At 40.9% G+C, this 17723-nt stretch overlaps 1 protein-coding gene across 2 annotated transcripts in view; it reads right to left on the bottom strand.

Moving 5' to 3' along the window:
- Positions 1-431: 431 nt before the first annotated feature.
- Positions 432-17723, bottom strand: part of SHC4 (SHC adaptor protein 4) — a 109067-nt gene continuing 91775 nt past the window's right edge. The window contains exons 10-12 of one of the 2 annotated variants that reach the window (XM_010965282.3): positions 12649-12828; positions 4536-4789; positions 432-2931 (exon numbers count right to left, since the gene is read on the bottom strand). In XM_010965282.3, coding sequence (XP_010963584.1) covers positions 2776-2931; positions 4536-4789; positions 12649-12828 — 590 coding nt within the window. In that variant the 3' untranslated portion in view covers positions 432-2775. The remainder of the gene's footprint in view (positions 2932-4535; positions 4790-12648; positions 12829-17723) is intronic. The other variant, XM_074366086.1, reaches the window with a different exon arrangement.

A 17723-nucleotide genomic window follows, 5' to 3' on the forward strand; every position in this document is an offset into this window, starting at 1 on the left:
ATAGTTATACATTTAAGTCCATAATCCATTTGAGTTGATGTTTATGTACAGTGTGAGGTTCATTCTTTTGTCTAGAGATGTACCGTTGTTCCAGTGCCGCTTGCTGTGAGGCTGTCCTTGTGGAGTCGCCAGGGGTGGCCAGGTCCCTCCACTGCAGCCCCAGCTCCTGAGAGGCAGCCCTTCCTTACAGCTCTCTCTCCAGATTCTGTTACTGCTCCCTCCCCTCACTCCTCTGCTGGCTCAGCAGCACTGCATCCTCCCTTGTGGTTCCCCCTACTCTTCCCACACCTTTGTAAGCAGTCCCTCTATTAAACACTCCTCTAAGTACCCAATTTAAGTGAGCCATCTGTTTCCTGTCAGGACCCTGACATCCTTCAAACGATAAATGTTCCAAATCCCAAACATCAGACATTTACTGTCAACTGTCACAAAGCAATACTCATTTATTTTTTTGAAAAGTTGTTTACAGGCTTTTATACGGCAAATGGATTCCCACTTTAAGACAGATAAAGATAAGAGTGTGTCATTAAAATAGCATGCAGTCAAACACTTATTTGTTGTTTCATTTTATTTTCACTGTGTCTGTTGTATCTGTAACTGCAGAATTTGCTCATCTAACTACTATACGTTACATTCAGATACTGATCATCTACGTGTACTGCTCACATCAGTTCTACTCTTTGTGACTATTTGTATCAAGAACTCTTTCTTGCCACCCAGTTATCATTTTGTTCAACCAGGATGAGACCACAGCACCACTCTCTTTCTGTTACGTTGACTAGATCACACACAAATGTCACTGATTTATACCCATGCTGACCCCCTTTATGAGGACAGATAATCACGGACTATGGTGTATGCAAAATTGAGGGAAAAGACATTATTTCCTAGTTGTATAAAAGGAAACAAACCTATCTAAGAAGCCAATAGCAGAAGTAAAATAAAAGCATAAACCTTCACATAAAAATATTAGAGTTCAGTGTGCTTGATTTCCGATGATTTCTTTCCAAAAGAAGTTTCTCATCTTTTATTTAAAACTTAGCAAATATTCGCAATTACAAAGATTAAGTTGTATCTACACAGCCAAAATGACGTGGAGTTAAGGCAACTGTCTGGATAACTCAAGATGAAAAAAAAAAAAAACCACTCTAACAGCCATATCTCGATATGCAAGGCAGATAAAGGACTGAAGCTGTCTTCTCTACTCAAAATAACCAAATCTACTTCTACCATCATTACTTACATTTTTCCAAAGTTTCAATGTTTTTGACTGAAAGTCTCCAGATCTCTGATAATCTGAATGATCTCAGTGAATACAGACAAAGACTAGAGAAACAACTGAAGTTTCCACCTTAATTATAAAGACTGGTTATCAACGTTGACCCCCAATAAATAGAAAATTTGCTTTTTATAGACTCGTGTTAGGGCTGAAATGGACCTCTGAATTCACCTAGCCCAGCTCCCTCATTTTATAGACAAGGAAACTGGAGCCCAGATGGGTTCAGCAAGTTGGTCAAGGTCACACTGAGACCCAGTCCAAGTGCTTTTCCCTACACAACACTTCATTACACCATCCATTTACAAGTGTGCCTACATGTGGCAAAACTTCCCAATTGTTTCATTCAATGTTTTCTCCCTTCTGCATTTTGTCTGGTCATATCTAGAAAAAGTGCTAAGGATACATGTAGATGGAACTCTGATTCAGTCACGGCCAATTGAGGGGATATTTCCCTATGTTTAAAATAAATTTAGTACTTTAAATAAGAATGGAACCAATTTGGAGATTGAATATGAAGAACACTGGTTTGCCATCTATTTATTATTATTATTTTTTTTTTTTTAATGGAGACACTGGGGATTGAACCCAGGACCTTGTGCATGCTAAGCATGCGCTCTACCACTGAGCTGTATCCTCCCCCTACCACTGGTTTGTTTGCTGTCTTTTAAATCCATGCACTCATAAGCTCTTTTTTGGGGGGGTTGAGGGGGTGAGAGGGAGGGAGGAGGGAGAAATGTGATGAAATCAGAAACAACTGATAGAGCTGGCTTTTTCAGTTCGTCATATGCTGCACACAAACAGTCTACATAGCAAAGATGGAAAAACACTAGGCCAAAGAATTTGGACTCCAGTCCTTTAACCAGCAAGTGGGACAGGCCAACGAAACAGACCAGCGCTTTCAGTGGCTTCTGATTTGACTCCACTGGCATAGACACAGCCTGAATTCAACGTCCAATTTATTTTAACGCTGCCTTGAAAGAGCTACTGAACAGAAAAGGTAATAAAGTCAATAACTATTAAGCAAATTGCTTCTTATTTTTGTAACAAGGAAAACCTTTTTTTTTGGCAAATGGTTCTATAGTTATAGAATATGAAGTCACTTAGAACTAATTTCCCCAATATGAAAATGTCCCCAGATTATCAAGTTGAAAGGCACATACCACTGCCCCAGCAGTTCATTCAAGTTGTCTTTAGCATGTGAAATTTTAATTGTGCTTTTAGCTTGTTATCAATGCAACATGGCCTTAAAAAGTGACATCCGTGCATATGTATAATTTCTTTTCAAACGGACTCATCCTCCTCCCCTCTGCTGATTTTCAGTTTCTGAAGATCAATTTTTATTAGTTCTTTGTTTTAGAAAGGACCATGATGGTCTCAGAAAGATACACTTCACAGTCTGTGCTCTAATTTATCTAGAAATTGAGTTTGAATGATCTTTGTGTCCTCATACAAAATGGACTTTCTTGAAGTGCCAGTGTGACGGTACTTCCATACAGTCATTTGCTGGAATGCAAAAGTCCTGGATTATTATCTTTTCTCACTGGTTGTTTAAGGCTTACTTCACTTCCAGAAGAGATGATTGGCAAACTATTATCCATATGGTATCTGATAAGGTGGCCCACATTATCAAATACATGATCCTTGGTCCTCACCTTGAAAAGGAAATACAAATATATTAGGTTAAATGATAACAGATCTCCTGAAAGACATAAACAATTAGGTGGGAAAAAGAGACAGACATATCCTGGAATGAGCTACTGGCTGAAAAAAAAGAAGAAAAGGTACGTTCAATTCCATATCCCTTAGTAAACAATTTTCTCATTCCCCATTACCTTTTTAAAGCAACTGTCCCTCCCAGTTAGGAAAACAGTAACACCTGTCACCCAATACAAATTTGTAACCAACCCCTTTGCCATGTTACTGTTTGATACATTCTATCATGTCACCATTCCTATATTTTGTCTCATATGAGTATGGCCACCCCTGTTTTCTTTTGGTTGTCATTTGCATGGAGTATCTTTATCCATCTTTTCACTTTCAGTCTGTGTGTCCATAAATCTAAAGTGAACCTCACAAATCTAGAAAACAAACTTATGGTTACCAAAAGGGAAAGGGGGGGGTGGGGAGGGATAAATTGGGAGTTTGGGATTTGCAGATACTAACTACTAATATAAAATAGATAAACAACAAGGTCCTACTGTATAGCACAGAGAACTATATTCAATATCTTGTAATAGCCTATAATGAAAAAATATGAAAAGGAATATATACATATATAACTGAATCACTATGCTGTACACCAGAAATTGACACAACATTGTAAATGACTATACTTCAATTTTTAAAAAAAGAACTAGTGAAAGCCAAAAAGATTTTTTTTAATGCATGATTTTTTTGGGTACTGAACTTTCTAATAAGAACTTTTGTTTGTGGTATGACCATTTTTAACCTTCTGGTTAAAAATAAAAATCAGGTAAAAACAAGGGAAAAAGTGAGCCCCCTATAAACAGTGTACATAATAGCTGGATCTTGTCTATTCAGCTATCCATTCTGCTATTCTGCATCCTTTGATTTGGGAGTTGAATCCGTTTACATTTAAAGTAATTATTTATAGAGCAGGACTTGCTATTTTGTTAATTGGTTTTTGTCCAGGATCTGTCTACAGGCATCTCTGCTCCAAGCATACATCTTTGATTTGATTTGATACCATTCTATTGCTCTGTCTGCTCCTGTAAGACCTCATGTATGCTCCCCCTTTAAAAATTCTGCCCTTTCAGGGTTTATCTTGTATGTCAGACCCTGTAAGATGCCTTTTAAGTTTGCCTCAAGCAGAGCACCCCTCTCTCCTGAGAAACACCATAATGCGTTGGTTGAACCATTCTTATGTCATTCATCCATAATTATTTAAGCATCTATTTTATGAAATATAAGCACCCTGAGAGCAAGGACTCACTATGTGATACTGAACAATAGTTAGCTGTGAATCCCTGTACCTCCATGTAGTAGGTATTCATTTAATTCACTGAATTGAATTGAGAAGGGCAGAAAGAGGCTATCCTCTCGGTGATCCTCTAGGGTGGCTCCCACTCAAACCCCTCCACCAGCCTCTATTTACCACTTCCTGCTCCAGCTGGAGGGTTCAAGAAGAGGTGAACCCTTAACACTGAACACCCTTCAAGATCAGGTTTCATACCTATCATTTAGCATAACTTTGATCACAAGATTCTGTGAAGTCATAACGAAAGGTCAGTGATACCTTGCCTTCAGGGTCCACCAGGAGAAGATGTTTTGCCTGGCCTCCCTGGAGCCCACTCAGCACATACTGGCCAGGAGATGTTGCACTCTCTCGAACCAGGAAGTCCCCGTCCTTTACCAAGAGGCTCTCTGCCGCTTTCCTGCTCAGCTTGCCGTGGTAGCAGTCTTCACTCCGCAGTTGCTGTTTAATGAGTGGCAGAGAATGCGTGCTGGCAGGCTGGGCCGTGGCACCTGGCTGAACAGTTTCTGGTGCCTCTGAAGTCAAAATATAAGGAGAGATGCCACCAAGTTATCTCCTCACCCACCCATTCATTCATTCATTAATTCACTCAGCAAATACACTTGAGGCCATACTGTGTGCCCAGCACTGTTTCAGTTATGCTATTTCTGGAACAAACAGGGGTTTTGTTTCCAGAACTTCCAACGGGCTCTAATTTAATGGTAGATCCAAACATTGCCTTTGGCTTCTGTTACCAGGAAAGCCTTGTCCAGGTGCAGGAGTTTTCCTTTCAGATGAGAAATGGAACTGACCCATAAGAACTGCTTTCATAAGTGCAGAGAGGGGCTCTTTATGTCCCAGGGGCTGTATGTTAAAGAGAAAGAGCTTATGCTCTACCTGGATTACAGATAAATTCTAAAACATCCCCAAACTCTTTGAAAATGCCTAGAGTAATGATGGGTTATGCCCACTTTTTAGCATTTACCTTTTTTAAAAAAACTACCAACATGCTTCAGAGATGCTTCTGCCCAAGAGCTTTAAAGCTATGCTGAACCTCACAGCATTCCTGTTAAATGATCATTCTGGGTTTTTTGTGTGTAATTCGCCTGCCTGGACAAAGCAGAATCAATCAGGTTAAAGGAAGGTGAAACATTAGGGAGGCATGGCCTGAGGCAGGTCCCCCAAGGCTCTGCAGAATAAATGCTATCCAGAGTTGAAAGCATTGGGGGTGAGAAGGTACATCCAGGTAGCCCTTTATAGTACTATTGATACTCATAGTGATGATAATTATTATGTACTTCTCATTTTTTTTGAGTATGACAGGTAATGCTCAATGCTTTACATAATATTGTCCTGTTTGTCTCTCAAAATCAGACAGGCAAGGAAATGGATCTTTAAAAAGGTTATGTGACTTTCCCCAAGTCACACTGCTAACATGTTGTAGATCTGGGATTTGAAATGAGATCTGGCATCACAGCCCAGGTCCTTAATCACCACACTCTAAGACCCTGGCCTTGGATGAGGAAATCTTTTAATTTTCAAAATTGGTCTAAACCATTCTACTTCTACAGAACCCACAAAGGTCCCTAAGTACACAGCAAGGCTATAAGGATGATACACAGCATTGCCAGAAGCAATAACATAAAATTCTTACGTCTGAATCCAGATAAAAGTTGTATGTCAAAAAAAAAAAAAAGTTGTATGTGTAATATGGCAAATTTACTAGGAAAATAACCAGAGAAATCAGACTTTGTCTTTTTAAATGCAAATGAGTTTTGGCATAGAAACCAACTTCATCTTTATAAATGCAAAGGAGTGTTTACATGTCCTTATGCAAGGGTCTCACAAATAAGAAACTCTTTTGACTTTCAGTTTTACCACTTAAACCAGACAAACCCAGGAAGTCACTGATACAGGCAACCAGTGCCCTGTAGACGTAGTTCAGTTCTCCTGTCAATATGTTACAATTTCGTCCCTACTTAAGAACTTCTCTCCGCGTAGCACAATTATGGTGCAGCATTTCATGAATATATCTTTTTGAAAATATCTTTAGTTTACATCTAATGGCTAAAAATATTCTCCTCTATAATCAGATTCTATCTGTTGTTGCCAGAGAAAGGCTGAAGAAATACGTCCGGATTTGATGAATAATGTCTGTAGTTGGCCTTAGCGCTGCCTGCTTTCAGGCATAATAAGAGAACTTCTGGTGAGTAGCTGTGTGTGTGTTTGTGTATGTGAGAGAGAAAGTGTTTGTGTGAGTGTGAGGAAGATTCACGCCTATGTGCGTAGGCCCACGAATCTCAGTGAACAATGGCTTTTAGTATATTCTGAGATTGTGAAGTGCTCTTGGATGAGGACAAAACAAAAGAAAATCAGACATTATATCATCTTGAAAAGAGGCAACAGATCATTGGCCAGCCCCAGGGTATGGACAATATTTTCCTAATACAGTTTCCCAAATCAGCACAATTTCAATCATCAAAACATTTGCTGAAAACACAATTTTTCTAAAAGGAGAATATGTAACAGATTTTTTCTTAAACTTTTAATTTAAAAAGTTATACGTGTTAATTTTTTTAATCTGGTAAAAACAGAAAAACAAAGAAAATGAATCACCCACAGTCCCATCACAAAGTACAACCTCTCTTTTACATTGTGGTGCATTATCTAGTTTTGACTCCTTTTCATCCATACTGTTGACTTCGAGAAAGCTAATCATAATTTAAATATGGTTATTTAGATCATTTCCATAGACTACTTAATAAATTATTAACTTGATATAATTATATTTTCTCACAAGTAGTGAAAGCTAAGGAAGCAACAAGGAAAAAAATACTGTTTATAAAATTAAAAATGTATACAAAAGTCAAGACAGCCATATAACTAAAGATAAAATCAGAAGAGGGATATAATCTCAGGAGAAAAGCGTCAGGGTTCGGGGACAATCCTCAATTTTCTGTTGTGGGAAGAAAAGACTACCCTTTTCTCCTCATTACAAGCCTCCGTCTCTGATTCCTCCTCCACCACGTATCCTCCATAAGTGCTCTCTCTGTGCACAGTAGTTGTATTTTATAAAGTTTCCAGAACACTGAATTAGTGAAAACGGAACCACTGCCCGTAAGACAAATGCAGGGTTAGGTTCTCCCAAGCCTCTGGTCACAACATTTCCACCAGTCCATCAACACAGAACCTTGTTTTACATGTGTTTCTGTTTGAGAATACTGTATTTAGTATATATGGTTGCTGATTCAGTATCACTGAACTCACGGGCAGCAGCACTGTAGCTCATGCTTGAACTAAGCTTATCTAATGCAGATATTTTCTCTGTCAGGCAATCACAGCCCTCTTGCACTTAGGGTCACCAGACAGCACTTCAGTACTACACTTGGGGGTCATTTTAAATAGCAAAATCATCAACAGATAGCACAAAAATGCAGGCAGTGTAGCACTAAGTAGACCTCAAGAGTTCACCTGTTTACAGCAAGAGCTGAAACAAGCAGGCAGAGTGGGGCCTGGTTTGACCTTAGCTGGGAGGTTGCACACTGGGCAACTCAAATTCTCTGTTGCTTTGCACATACCACAAAAGTGCCGTGAGTACTGATTTGGGGATTACAAATAAATTTTAGCAGGTGAGCAAATTCTCAAATTATGCAACCTACAAATTATGAGAAATTGACTATATATTATATATCAGTATGTATATATATCAGTATGCATTACTGGATGTGTGAAAATTATAAAATAGGAATTTATTGCATTATCAAGGAGAAAACTACATTCACCTCTATGAAGTGTCTAACACGCTGACAGAAAAGGATATTAACATAAAATGTTAAGCATAAGTTAAAGGGTGAGATAGCACTGAGAGAAAAATTATCTGTAATATAAAGGAAAAAGTACACATCATTAAGATATATTACAAAGCCATAGTAATTTGTATATGATAATTAATATGCTGGTATACAACGAGCAAGTAGGCCAATATAAAAAGTATAATAAAGGCCCAGAAACAGATTCACATACATATATAGGAGGAATCTGGTAAAATGGGGAGAGACATTAGAGAAAGAGGAGATTATGCAGTTAATGTTGTTTGGAAAATCAGATGACTTAACATAGACAAAATTAAGTTAGCCCCTCCACCTCCGAGAAAATATAAAGTTCAAGTGAAATAAATATTTTATTTGTAAATAAAACTATAAAGGCAATAGAAGAAAGTGTAGTACGAGTTAGATTAAGAAGAGAAAATTTAATCCAAAGAGAGTAGAAGGAAGACATAATAAAGATATAAATGGAAGTCAACGAAACAGAAAACAAACAAACAACAACAAAAAAAGAAAAAAATGAAACCCAAACTTGAGTCCTTTGGAAAGATCAATTAAATGAATAAATCTCAAAGAACACTGATCAAGAAAAAAAAGGAACAGAAATTATAAATAACAGGAAAGAGAGAAGGCATCCTCCAGGCAATAAAAAGACAGTGAAGGAATATAATGGGAAATTTCACGTGGAACTGACTCTCGGCAAACAGAGAAATCCTACAAAGTTTTTAAGGAAATTACACTGCCCAAGAAACCACAATCCCTTCTTGTCTGTGGCTTTTTGGCCTCTAAAGCAAACTCCAATCTCTCAAGCCCACATCAACAGGAAATAGGTTGTACTAGTGGGGAAGCCCCTAAGAAAGGCATTTTTCCCAACATCTCCTTTCTCTGCACACAGGAAAGACAACGGCAGGAACAAGCCAGAGGGCACAGTCCGGGCCCACAGATGACAGTGGACGAGAAGAGTCCTCTCCGAAAGCTGAACCAGAGTCCAAGCAAATCGCTTTCTCCCATTCCAGTTCAGGGAGTCTTCACAACTGCTGCCTGGCAGCACTTGGCAATCAGTCTGGACCAGTGACCACTGCGTTTCTGCACGCTTCCCTTTTGTGAATGTGGGTTCTCACTGAGGCTATTCTATTCCTCTTCCACCACTGTTTTGGGTGGGGAAGGAGCTAGATAGTAACTTGGCAAGTAGTAAGGATCCCCATCCAATCTTGATTGAGAGGATCTCACATCACCCAGATGTCACAGACTGCAGGCTGGACACTGTCATTGTTGGGGGTATTTGCAAGGTCTCCCTTTGAGAGACGGCAGATGTGTTCTATGTGAAAGGAAGGTGTGCTGCGGCAGAGACGATTAATTGTGGACCAATATCTATTCTCCCTTTCATCACATTATGGAACTCCTAATTTTCAGCTGGGCACATGCACACGCAGCTAGAGGAATGTTTCCCACTCCTGTGAAGCTAGGTATGGTCCCATGTCTAAGTTCTGCCTGTGGCAGAGGAGAACAAATGATGTCTGCCACTTCTGGGTCTCCTCCTTTAAAGGAACGTGTGTGCACTCCTCTTGCCTTTCTTGCTTCCCACTGGCTGAATACAGATGTGATGGAGAGAGCCCAGGCTCTTAGAAGGAAGATAGAAGACCTTGGACCAGAGATGGAAGCCAGCTGTTGAGAATGGCAAAGCTGTCCTACCCATCCTGCGCCACCCATCTTGGGGCTATTAGGTAAAATAAATGAACATCAGTCCTTTTTATACTTTGGCATTTAGGGGAGTTTCTTTGCTATGGCAGCTTAGACTAACACTAATAATAATTCAACACAAAGATTAAACAGTTTCAGTACTAATGATTTCCTCCAGTCGTGTTAGATCAGAGTCAAGATTGGGTCACAGCTCTTCCTAGGCTGGCAGTGTAAGAGGGTGAACCGAGGAGCCCTAATGGCATGCTTGAGATATATCAGGTTTATGTCTCTAGATTTGTTTTTGTTTTGTTTTACTGAACTAACTGTAACTCACCATGATAAGGGAGGCTGAGTTTGCCTAAGGAAGCTGAAGAGAATTTTCAATGGAAGAAGGAAAGAGAGAGGAGGAAACATTAGGAGGGAAATGTTAAAAGGTGTACTTAAAACATTCTGCAGAAAATTATGTTTAAAGTTATCCCTATTCCATTTTACTAAATTTTCTCATATCAACATTATATATACTTTTGGAGTAGGAGTTAATTATTTTTTGGAGAGAATGATGGTATGCTGAAATTAACCTCAAGGGTCTAGTGAGAAGCCCAGAAGGGCTATGGTACATTAAATCCTAAACAGAAATAAAGAGTAAGAGAGGACCGCAGGCCTAAATTATTAAATATGCTGCTGCTAAGGCAGGGAGAGGGAAAAAGGACAAAAAAGAAAGGAGACTGGAATCAGTGAAAACACATTTTGACATTACAATTTTGGACAGAACAGACCTTATTACTTTCAACTAATGACAGGAATGTTATTATGGATTAATTTTGCCTTTCATATTATTAAATTGTCAATGACAAAAGGCAAAGTTTCTTTGCTTGAGTTATAAAGATTTTTAACATTGAGGATTTGCTTATAAAGGGACTGGAGTAGCAAATCAAGGAATAACCCAGATCACCTAATGTGGGCCACCCATTAAATGTATTTTCTCATAAAACATTGTTGCTTTGAAAAGTCCATGAAATGGAAGTGACTGAGTGCACGCTCTTACAAAGTGACTCTCAAAGCCTGAGGTCCAGAAACTTTTCTTCCAAAAGCTGTCCCTCTGCATTAAACAGTTAAATTCACTGCAGAAATCTGAATTCACTACATATCCCGCATCCACAACACAAGATGCCCTCTGTGGTGGACATGGAGATACACTACCCGGATCCCTCTTCAAGGAAGGACCAAGTACCCCAGATGTTTTACTGACCGCCCCTTCAGGGTCTGCCTCAGCTGCAGAGAGCTGCCTGCCCACGGGCTTGCCCTCCCTCGTGGGCCACATCCAAAGACAGAGATAAGTGGGGCAAAAAGGCCCTGCCCTCGGGCTCCATGTGGGACAACTCCAGCAGGCCCCATGTGCTCCCTGCAGGGGTGGCAGAGGCTTCATCAGGCTGGCATGGTTGCCCCACCTCTCTCTCTGCCCAAGCCTGCTTTCTTCCCCCCCTTCCTGATTCTGATCCCAACAAAGACCCTGCATGCCAGGCCCCATCTCAGCATCTGCTTCCAGAGAATCCAACCAGCTTGTGTGGTTGTCAAGAGTGACCTGGGAGAGCCTGCAAGAAGACGGCCCGCTTGCCACCTGGCTGGGAATGAAGACCTTTGTCTCGGCCCAGAGAGCTCAGGTGGTCTAGAGAAGCCCAGCCTCAGCAAAATTGCCTTTCAGAATTCACCTTGTCATTGCAGCCACACCAGCCGGAAAGTTGCCCTTGGCAGTCTGGAGAGACTTCCTGGGCGAGTAAAAGGACTTTCTCAGCCACTGGTTCTCCTTCTTTAGACTGAGCCGAACTTGACACTAAGCCAATCTCGGAACCCAACAAGCTTCAGTATTTTATGAAAAGCATTTTTTGTTCATTAATTTTTCAGTCGATTGTAGGCTTTTGGCTTGTTTTGCTTTTATTTATTTACGCTCCTGTTTATGGATTTACCCCCTGGAAGCAATCTGGCAGGAAAACGATGTTTATCTCATTGTATTTTACTCACAGTATATGGCTGAAGAAAGAAGTCATCTTATTTTAATGCTGTATAGATGACTTACTAAGGGGTTTTGAAATGAATAAAATAAACACTATCACTAAACAGAGCCGAAATAGTGGCCACTGTTCCCCATGCAAACAAACAAATTCAAAATTTTCTCCTGGCTTTGACAGCCCTTCCTTCAGCAAACGCACATGCAGAAAACAAAAGTTTGGAGTCAATTTAAAGTGTTTGAAAAGATTATTCAAAATCAAAGTCCCCAAACCTTGAAATCCACAACATCTCCACCAAGTTCTAACATATATTAACTGTGGTGAGGGACTGAGGGAAGAAAAAATCCTTTTAACTCCCAGAAAAATGAGGCCAAGGAAACAGCCTTCTTGAAAATGAGAGACAGTGTAGTGAGTTGAAAAGTGGTCCGCAAAGGATATGCTCAAGTCCTGACCCCTGGTACCTGCAAATGGGACCTAATTTGGAAAAAGGGTCTTTGTAGACGTAATTAAACTAAGGACATGAGATGAGCTCTACCTGGATTTCCGGCCCATCTATCAGAGAAAGGTGTCCTGGAAGAGAAAGGAGAGGGATATTTGAGACACAGGGGTAAGGTCATGTGGAGAAAGAGGCAGACTGGAATGACATGTCTCCAAGTCAAGGAATGCTAAAAACTGCTGTCAGCCACCAGAAGCTGGGAGAAAGACACAGAACCCAGTCTCCTCTAGAGGCTCCCAGAAGGAACCCACCTGGCTGCCATCCTGATTTAGGACTTCTGACCTCCGTAATTGTGAGAGAATCAATTTCTGTTGTTATAAGGCTCCCCATTTGTGGTCACTTGTTTCAGCAGCACAGGAAACTAACACAGGCAATGAGCAGCCACTTACTTTCATGGTGCCACGGGCTCCCCAGTGGGTGAGCTGAGCTTTGATTTCCGGCAGAGACAAGTGTGCTTTGAAGACCCTGCGTATTAATGTAGGAGGGGTCGTCGAAGAGATCCACTCGACACGTGTGCTTCCTCAGTGACGCCTCTCGTTGGGACTGCACCCCTCTCTCATGTGCACTACCTGTGGTGAGTAGTTAACGATCAATGTACCATGTTTTCGCTTTGTAAACAATAAATAAAATCATGGTTTTCAGCCCAGCATTGACAGGAAGGGAAAAGCCATGCCCATCTCACACAAGAACTGAATACCGACAGATCTGACTGTAAAAACAAAATCAGCGTCGGTCTTTGAGGGAAAGCACACTCTGGCTGGCCTCCCTGCCCACCCGCCTGCCCCGTCCCTCAGCTGACCTGCTGGTTCAACAGTAGACAGCAGATAAACTGGGAAGACCCAAAAGAGGAACAGCCAGGGGAGGCAGGGAGCTGACTGTCCAGCAAACAGCACACACCTGCAGGGCTCAGAGCGGCGGTCCAGGAACCGAGAAAACACACATGCCACGTGGAACTTGAATATCTACTATGTAAACTGCTTTTCAAAAACCTCATCACTTAATCTTAAATTATTAGGAGTGGAAGTCCATCTTCCCTCTGTTGCCAAGGTTTTGTTTTGCCAGACTCAGCCAGCAACTCCAGCTGCTGATGGTCATCATGTCATCTGACGGGAAGAACTCACCACCGCTCAGGTTACCACCTTCTTCCCCCGACCCTGCCCTCTCCCCTCCATTCCGTTCAATCCTTGTGGCCAAAATTATCTTTTTACGACTGAAAATCTGATCCTACTTCTCAGAGGTTTAAAAACCCTTTCACTGCCTCCCACTGCTCTTCCGATACAGCTCAAACTCTTCAATAAGCCCCAGGCCCTCTGCCAGTGCCCAGCTTCCCTTTCACCCCAGTCCTCCCCAGTCTCTGACCCGGCTCACATGGGCCTTCTCGCAGTGTAAGCGCCACCGTGAGGCCGTTTTCTCTGATTGACATGCCCTTCCCTCCCCTTCTCCATCTCCCTCATCTTGAGGTGTCAGTTTAAACACATTTTTCTCAAGAGAACCTTCCCTGACCTTCTCAGACTAGACTCTGTCTCTCTGCTTTCCTAGAAGTTTGCACTTCACCTTTGAAGCCCATATCACAAAAGTAATTCGTTCCACTATGTTATCATCTTTTTTAAACATCTGTTCTGCATCTAGACTGCATGTTCCGTGAAGTCAGGGATGCTGTCTGTCCGGTTCACAGCTGCAACCTCTGCCTCTAGCACCTGCCTGGCATATACTACAACATCAACAAACAGTGACGAAACGAAAGGATACCAGCACAATATTTCACTACCTGATGGCATGAAGTACTTTGTACCGTCCAACTGGTTCTGACCTGAGAATGCCAGGATAGAATGTTTTTGATTTTCTGTTTAAACACATACACGTATAGTCTTGGCAAGATCCCCGTGAGGCTGCACCCGAAGTAGCGACGTCGACATTCCCCTGTCTTACTATAAAACGACAGCAGTCCTTCCAGTCAATTAAACCCCTTCAATGTGGTCCAAAAGGGACCAGCTTTATACTGGATTTCACATCATGGCGAATAGTGCTACGATTCTTACGATGCAAGTATGGAAACCTAAAACACACCAAATAGGGGAAGCCGGGTCGGAAGACTACAGTCCTGCCTACTGCCTGCTCCTCCTTCACTCCTTGTCTGTCCAGTCCTTACCCGTCCCCTTGTCCCATGTCTGCTCTGTATGTGGGGTATCCTGAGGGAGCAGTGGGATTTCTACAGAGGGAGGGGCAACAGGGCACCTTACCTCTCTGTTGCATTTTACAACACAGGACAGTTTCCGTTTGCTTCGTTAAGTGGATTCATGAACTGTATTATCCAATTTAAACTAAACTTACTTTCACAAATGGACAACTGGCTAAAAGACCACTGCCAAGAAATCAAGGACTGAAGATCACTCTTTTACTCAGTACAAGCTCCTCCTTAGCTATGTTATGAACTTATAAACAATAATGATCTGATTAGATCAAAACTTTGGCCTCCTGACAGTTAAAATTATCAAGACTGAAATGTGGATTTATGTCTATTTTGTTTATTAGTAAATGCTCTAAATGTATATTGAGCCTTGAGTTATTACCTAATGATAGTATTTAGCCATTGTAATTAGCGAGACATTTTTTGAAAATGTCTATTTATCATTAACTCTAACTTTGAAATTTTCTACTTTTGTGTGTGTCTTATAATACATGCATAATATATTAGTATCCTGCGGAGAATTCATGCATGATTGAATTCTTATTTATTTAGGAGTACCTTCCCATAAAAATTTAGTGAAAGTGGAATATGATGAAAAGTGTGTAAAAAACCAAAAACAGACTCATGGACATAGAAAACAAACTATGTTTACCAAAGGGGAAAGGATGGGGGAGGGATAAATTAGGAGTCTGGGATTAACAGATACATATTAGTTTCTATATAACAGATAAACAACAAGGATAGCATAGGGAAGTATATTCAATTTCTTGTAAATACAATGGAAATGAATCTGGAAAAAAAATATATGTATGTATGTGTGTATATGTATATGTATATGTATGTGTGTGTGTGTGTGTATATATATATCTGAATCACTTTGCTGTACGCCTGAAACCAACACTGTAAATCAACTACACTTCAATAAAAAACAAAAAAAAATTTTAAAGTGTTTGTAAGAGGTTTGCTTCTAAATTAACATGGACCTGGGTTCAGATCCCCCTGGTACCTCTTACTATTTGTGTGGCCTGAGGCAAATTACTTAACCTAAGTGTCAGTTTTCATATCTGTAAAATGGGGATGCCGAGCTTGAAACACGTTATGCGGATACAATGAGAGTGTGGGTGAGCCCCTCACTGAACTCGGTGCCTGCCTCGCTGCTCAGCTGTGTGCTTACTCACTGATGCTGGCACGCTGAGCATGGTGCTCATATCTTGCTGTAATATTCTTCCCGTCCCTTTCCTGAGCTGACTCCGATTTGTCCTGTAACATTCTGCACCTCAGGCTGGGCAAGGTGCCACTCCACAATAAACTGTAGGTCTCTATTTATTTCTCTGCCTTCCCACTGAGACCGCAAATTCCTTGAGTTCTGAGGAGAGATTAGAACCCATTTATCGTTAACTTCCACATCTTCAATGCCTGTTATAAAGCAGGTGCTCAAAAGAAAAATGTTTGTCAGGTGAATGAACAGATGACTGAATGTCTACCCAGTTTTCCTTTCTTAGCAACTGTGGCCCCACCATGTTGCGAAGACCCTGAGGCACCCTTTAGCACAGGGTGCTGACTCGTCTGTCCGCCCCCAGAGCACTGGCACGAGCCGACCACATCGAGTTTACCAGCCCACGGGGCTACACAAAAGCGTCAATGTCTAAACAGTGCCTCTTAAAAATGACCATTCCTTTTTTTCAAATGAGCCATTATATCTAAGTCATTATATCTAATGCTGTCTTCAATCCAAAAAATAAAATAAAAAATAAAAAAACCACAGAACTCACCCTGTGCCCAAATTAAAAATCTTTCTAGGGTAAAGTGTGTGGTTGATGGGAGCTTAACCACACATGCCAAGCAACATGCATTCCAAAAGTTCTCTGTGCCAAGTATTACTCTGAGAACCTATCCAACCTGCCGAAGAGAAGATTTGTGGCAGAAAATAAATACATACATGGTGTATGTACTATATGTACCAAAGTTTTTAAGTGTAAGCTCTTAGGGTTTGTGGGAAATTAACATCTTTTTTATTTAAAATATCAATATTTTCATTTTAACTTGAAGGTTGGGGAAACATTATTCTATTTTAATTATTTTTCTCCACAAGGGAATTTATTATTAAGGGCAGAACTCTTTTATACGTCTTGAAATAAATACAATTAACTCCAACAATGAGATGCCTACTGCAGTGTTTCTAATACACCAGAATTCAAGCTTTAAGTCAATATTTGAATCAACAAACTACTTCGAATAAAAAAGCCAAACCTTACTGAAAATATTTGTTTAGGTGTCCCTTAAATGCTTATGTATGAATCTCTGGGAAAAGCCATTAAAAACTGTCCATTTGTTATTCTGGCAACTTCTATTAGTTTGGTCACTGGTTATGAATTTCAGGTCACTTTTAAATACATGCCCAAGTAGTCATAGGCCCGCCCCAAGATAGGAACCCCTGATTTCTGGGTGTCTGTGGGTAAACAGACACTGAGTTAGAAAAGCCCTTCCAGCCTCAACAAGAGGGACTTCACTCGTTCGTCGTGGCCCCTGGCATGGGGGTTGAGTCTCCCATCCCTGCACAGTCTTAGTGGCTGAGGTCTGGGAAGATGCTTCCTAGCACTCTGGTTCCCACTGGAAGTTAGAACCTGCTTTTCTAAGAAAACAATGCTGTTAGCGCAGTGATCTTCAGGGGTTAGAGGATATCCAGTGGGAGGGTCTTTTCTGAACTACAAACAACATCTCTCACCTCCCTGAGATTCTGAAAGGTTCCCAGCTGTGAACTGCTACCTTAGGGTCACCGTGAGGGAAGGCAGTGTGCCAAGGCTCTGTTGGGTCCCAGACTACCCCACAACCAGTGTAACGGAAGAACAGGTGCTTGCAATAGAATTTCCTATTGCTGTATTTGCCATCACAAAATATACATGCAAACTCCGGGACAGGAAACAAAAATGTCAGAATATGGTCACTAGTCTAGGAGACAGCCATCATGGCCAAAATTAACTCTATAGAAATAGGTTCCAGGCTCTAAATAAGTGTTTATTACAAAAGTCTGTTGAGTTTAGATCTGATAGTGTTCAGGGCATGTGGAAGCCAGGAAAGAATAAGGGGTTACATGGTATGTTGGTTTAAAGGAGAAATAACACCAAGATAAACAGAAACAGCAAATTGGATTCTAGGACAAGGTTACACTTACAAAAAGAATAATCTTGAATAAAGTTGAAATGGTACCTCCCTATCCACTAATTCCTTCATAATTGTATGCTTTGGCGGCATGGACGGGGAGGGGGAAGGCTACTT

This window comes from Camelus bactrianus, chromosome 6 (assembly GCF_048773025.1).
Source record: "Camelus bactrianus isolate YW-2024 breed Bactrian camel chromosome 6, ASM4877302v1, whole genome shotgun sequence".
Classification (NCBI taxonomy): domain Eukaryota; kingdom Metazoa; phylum Chordata; class Mammalia; order Artiodactyla; family Camelidae; genus Camelus; species Camelus bactrianus.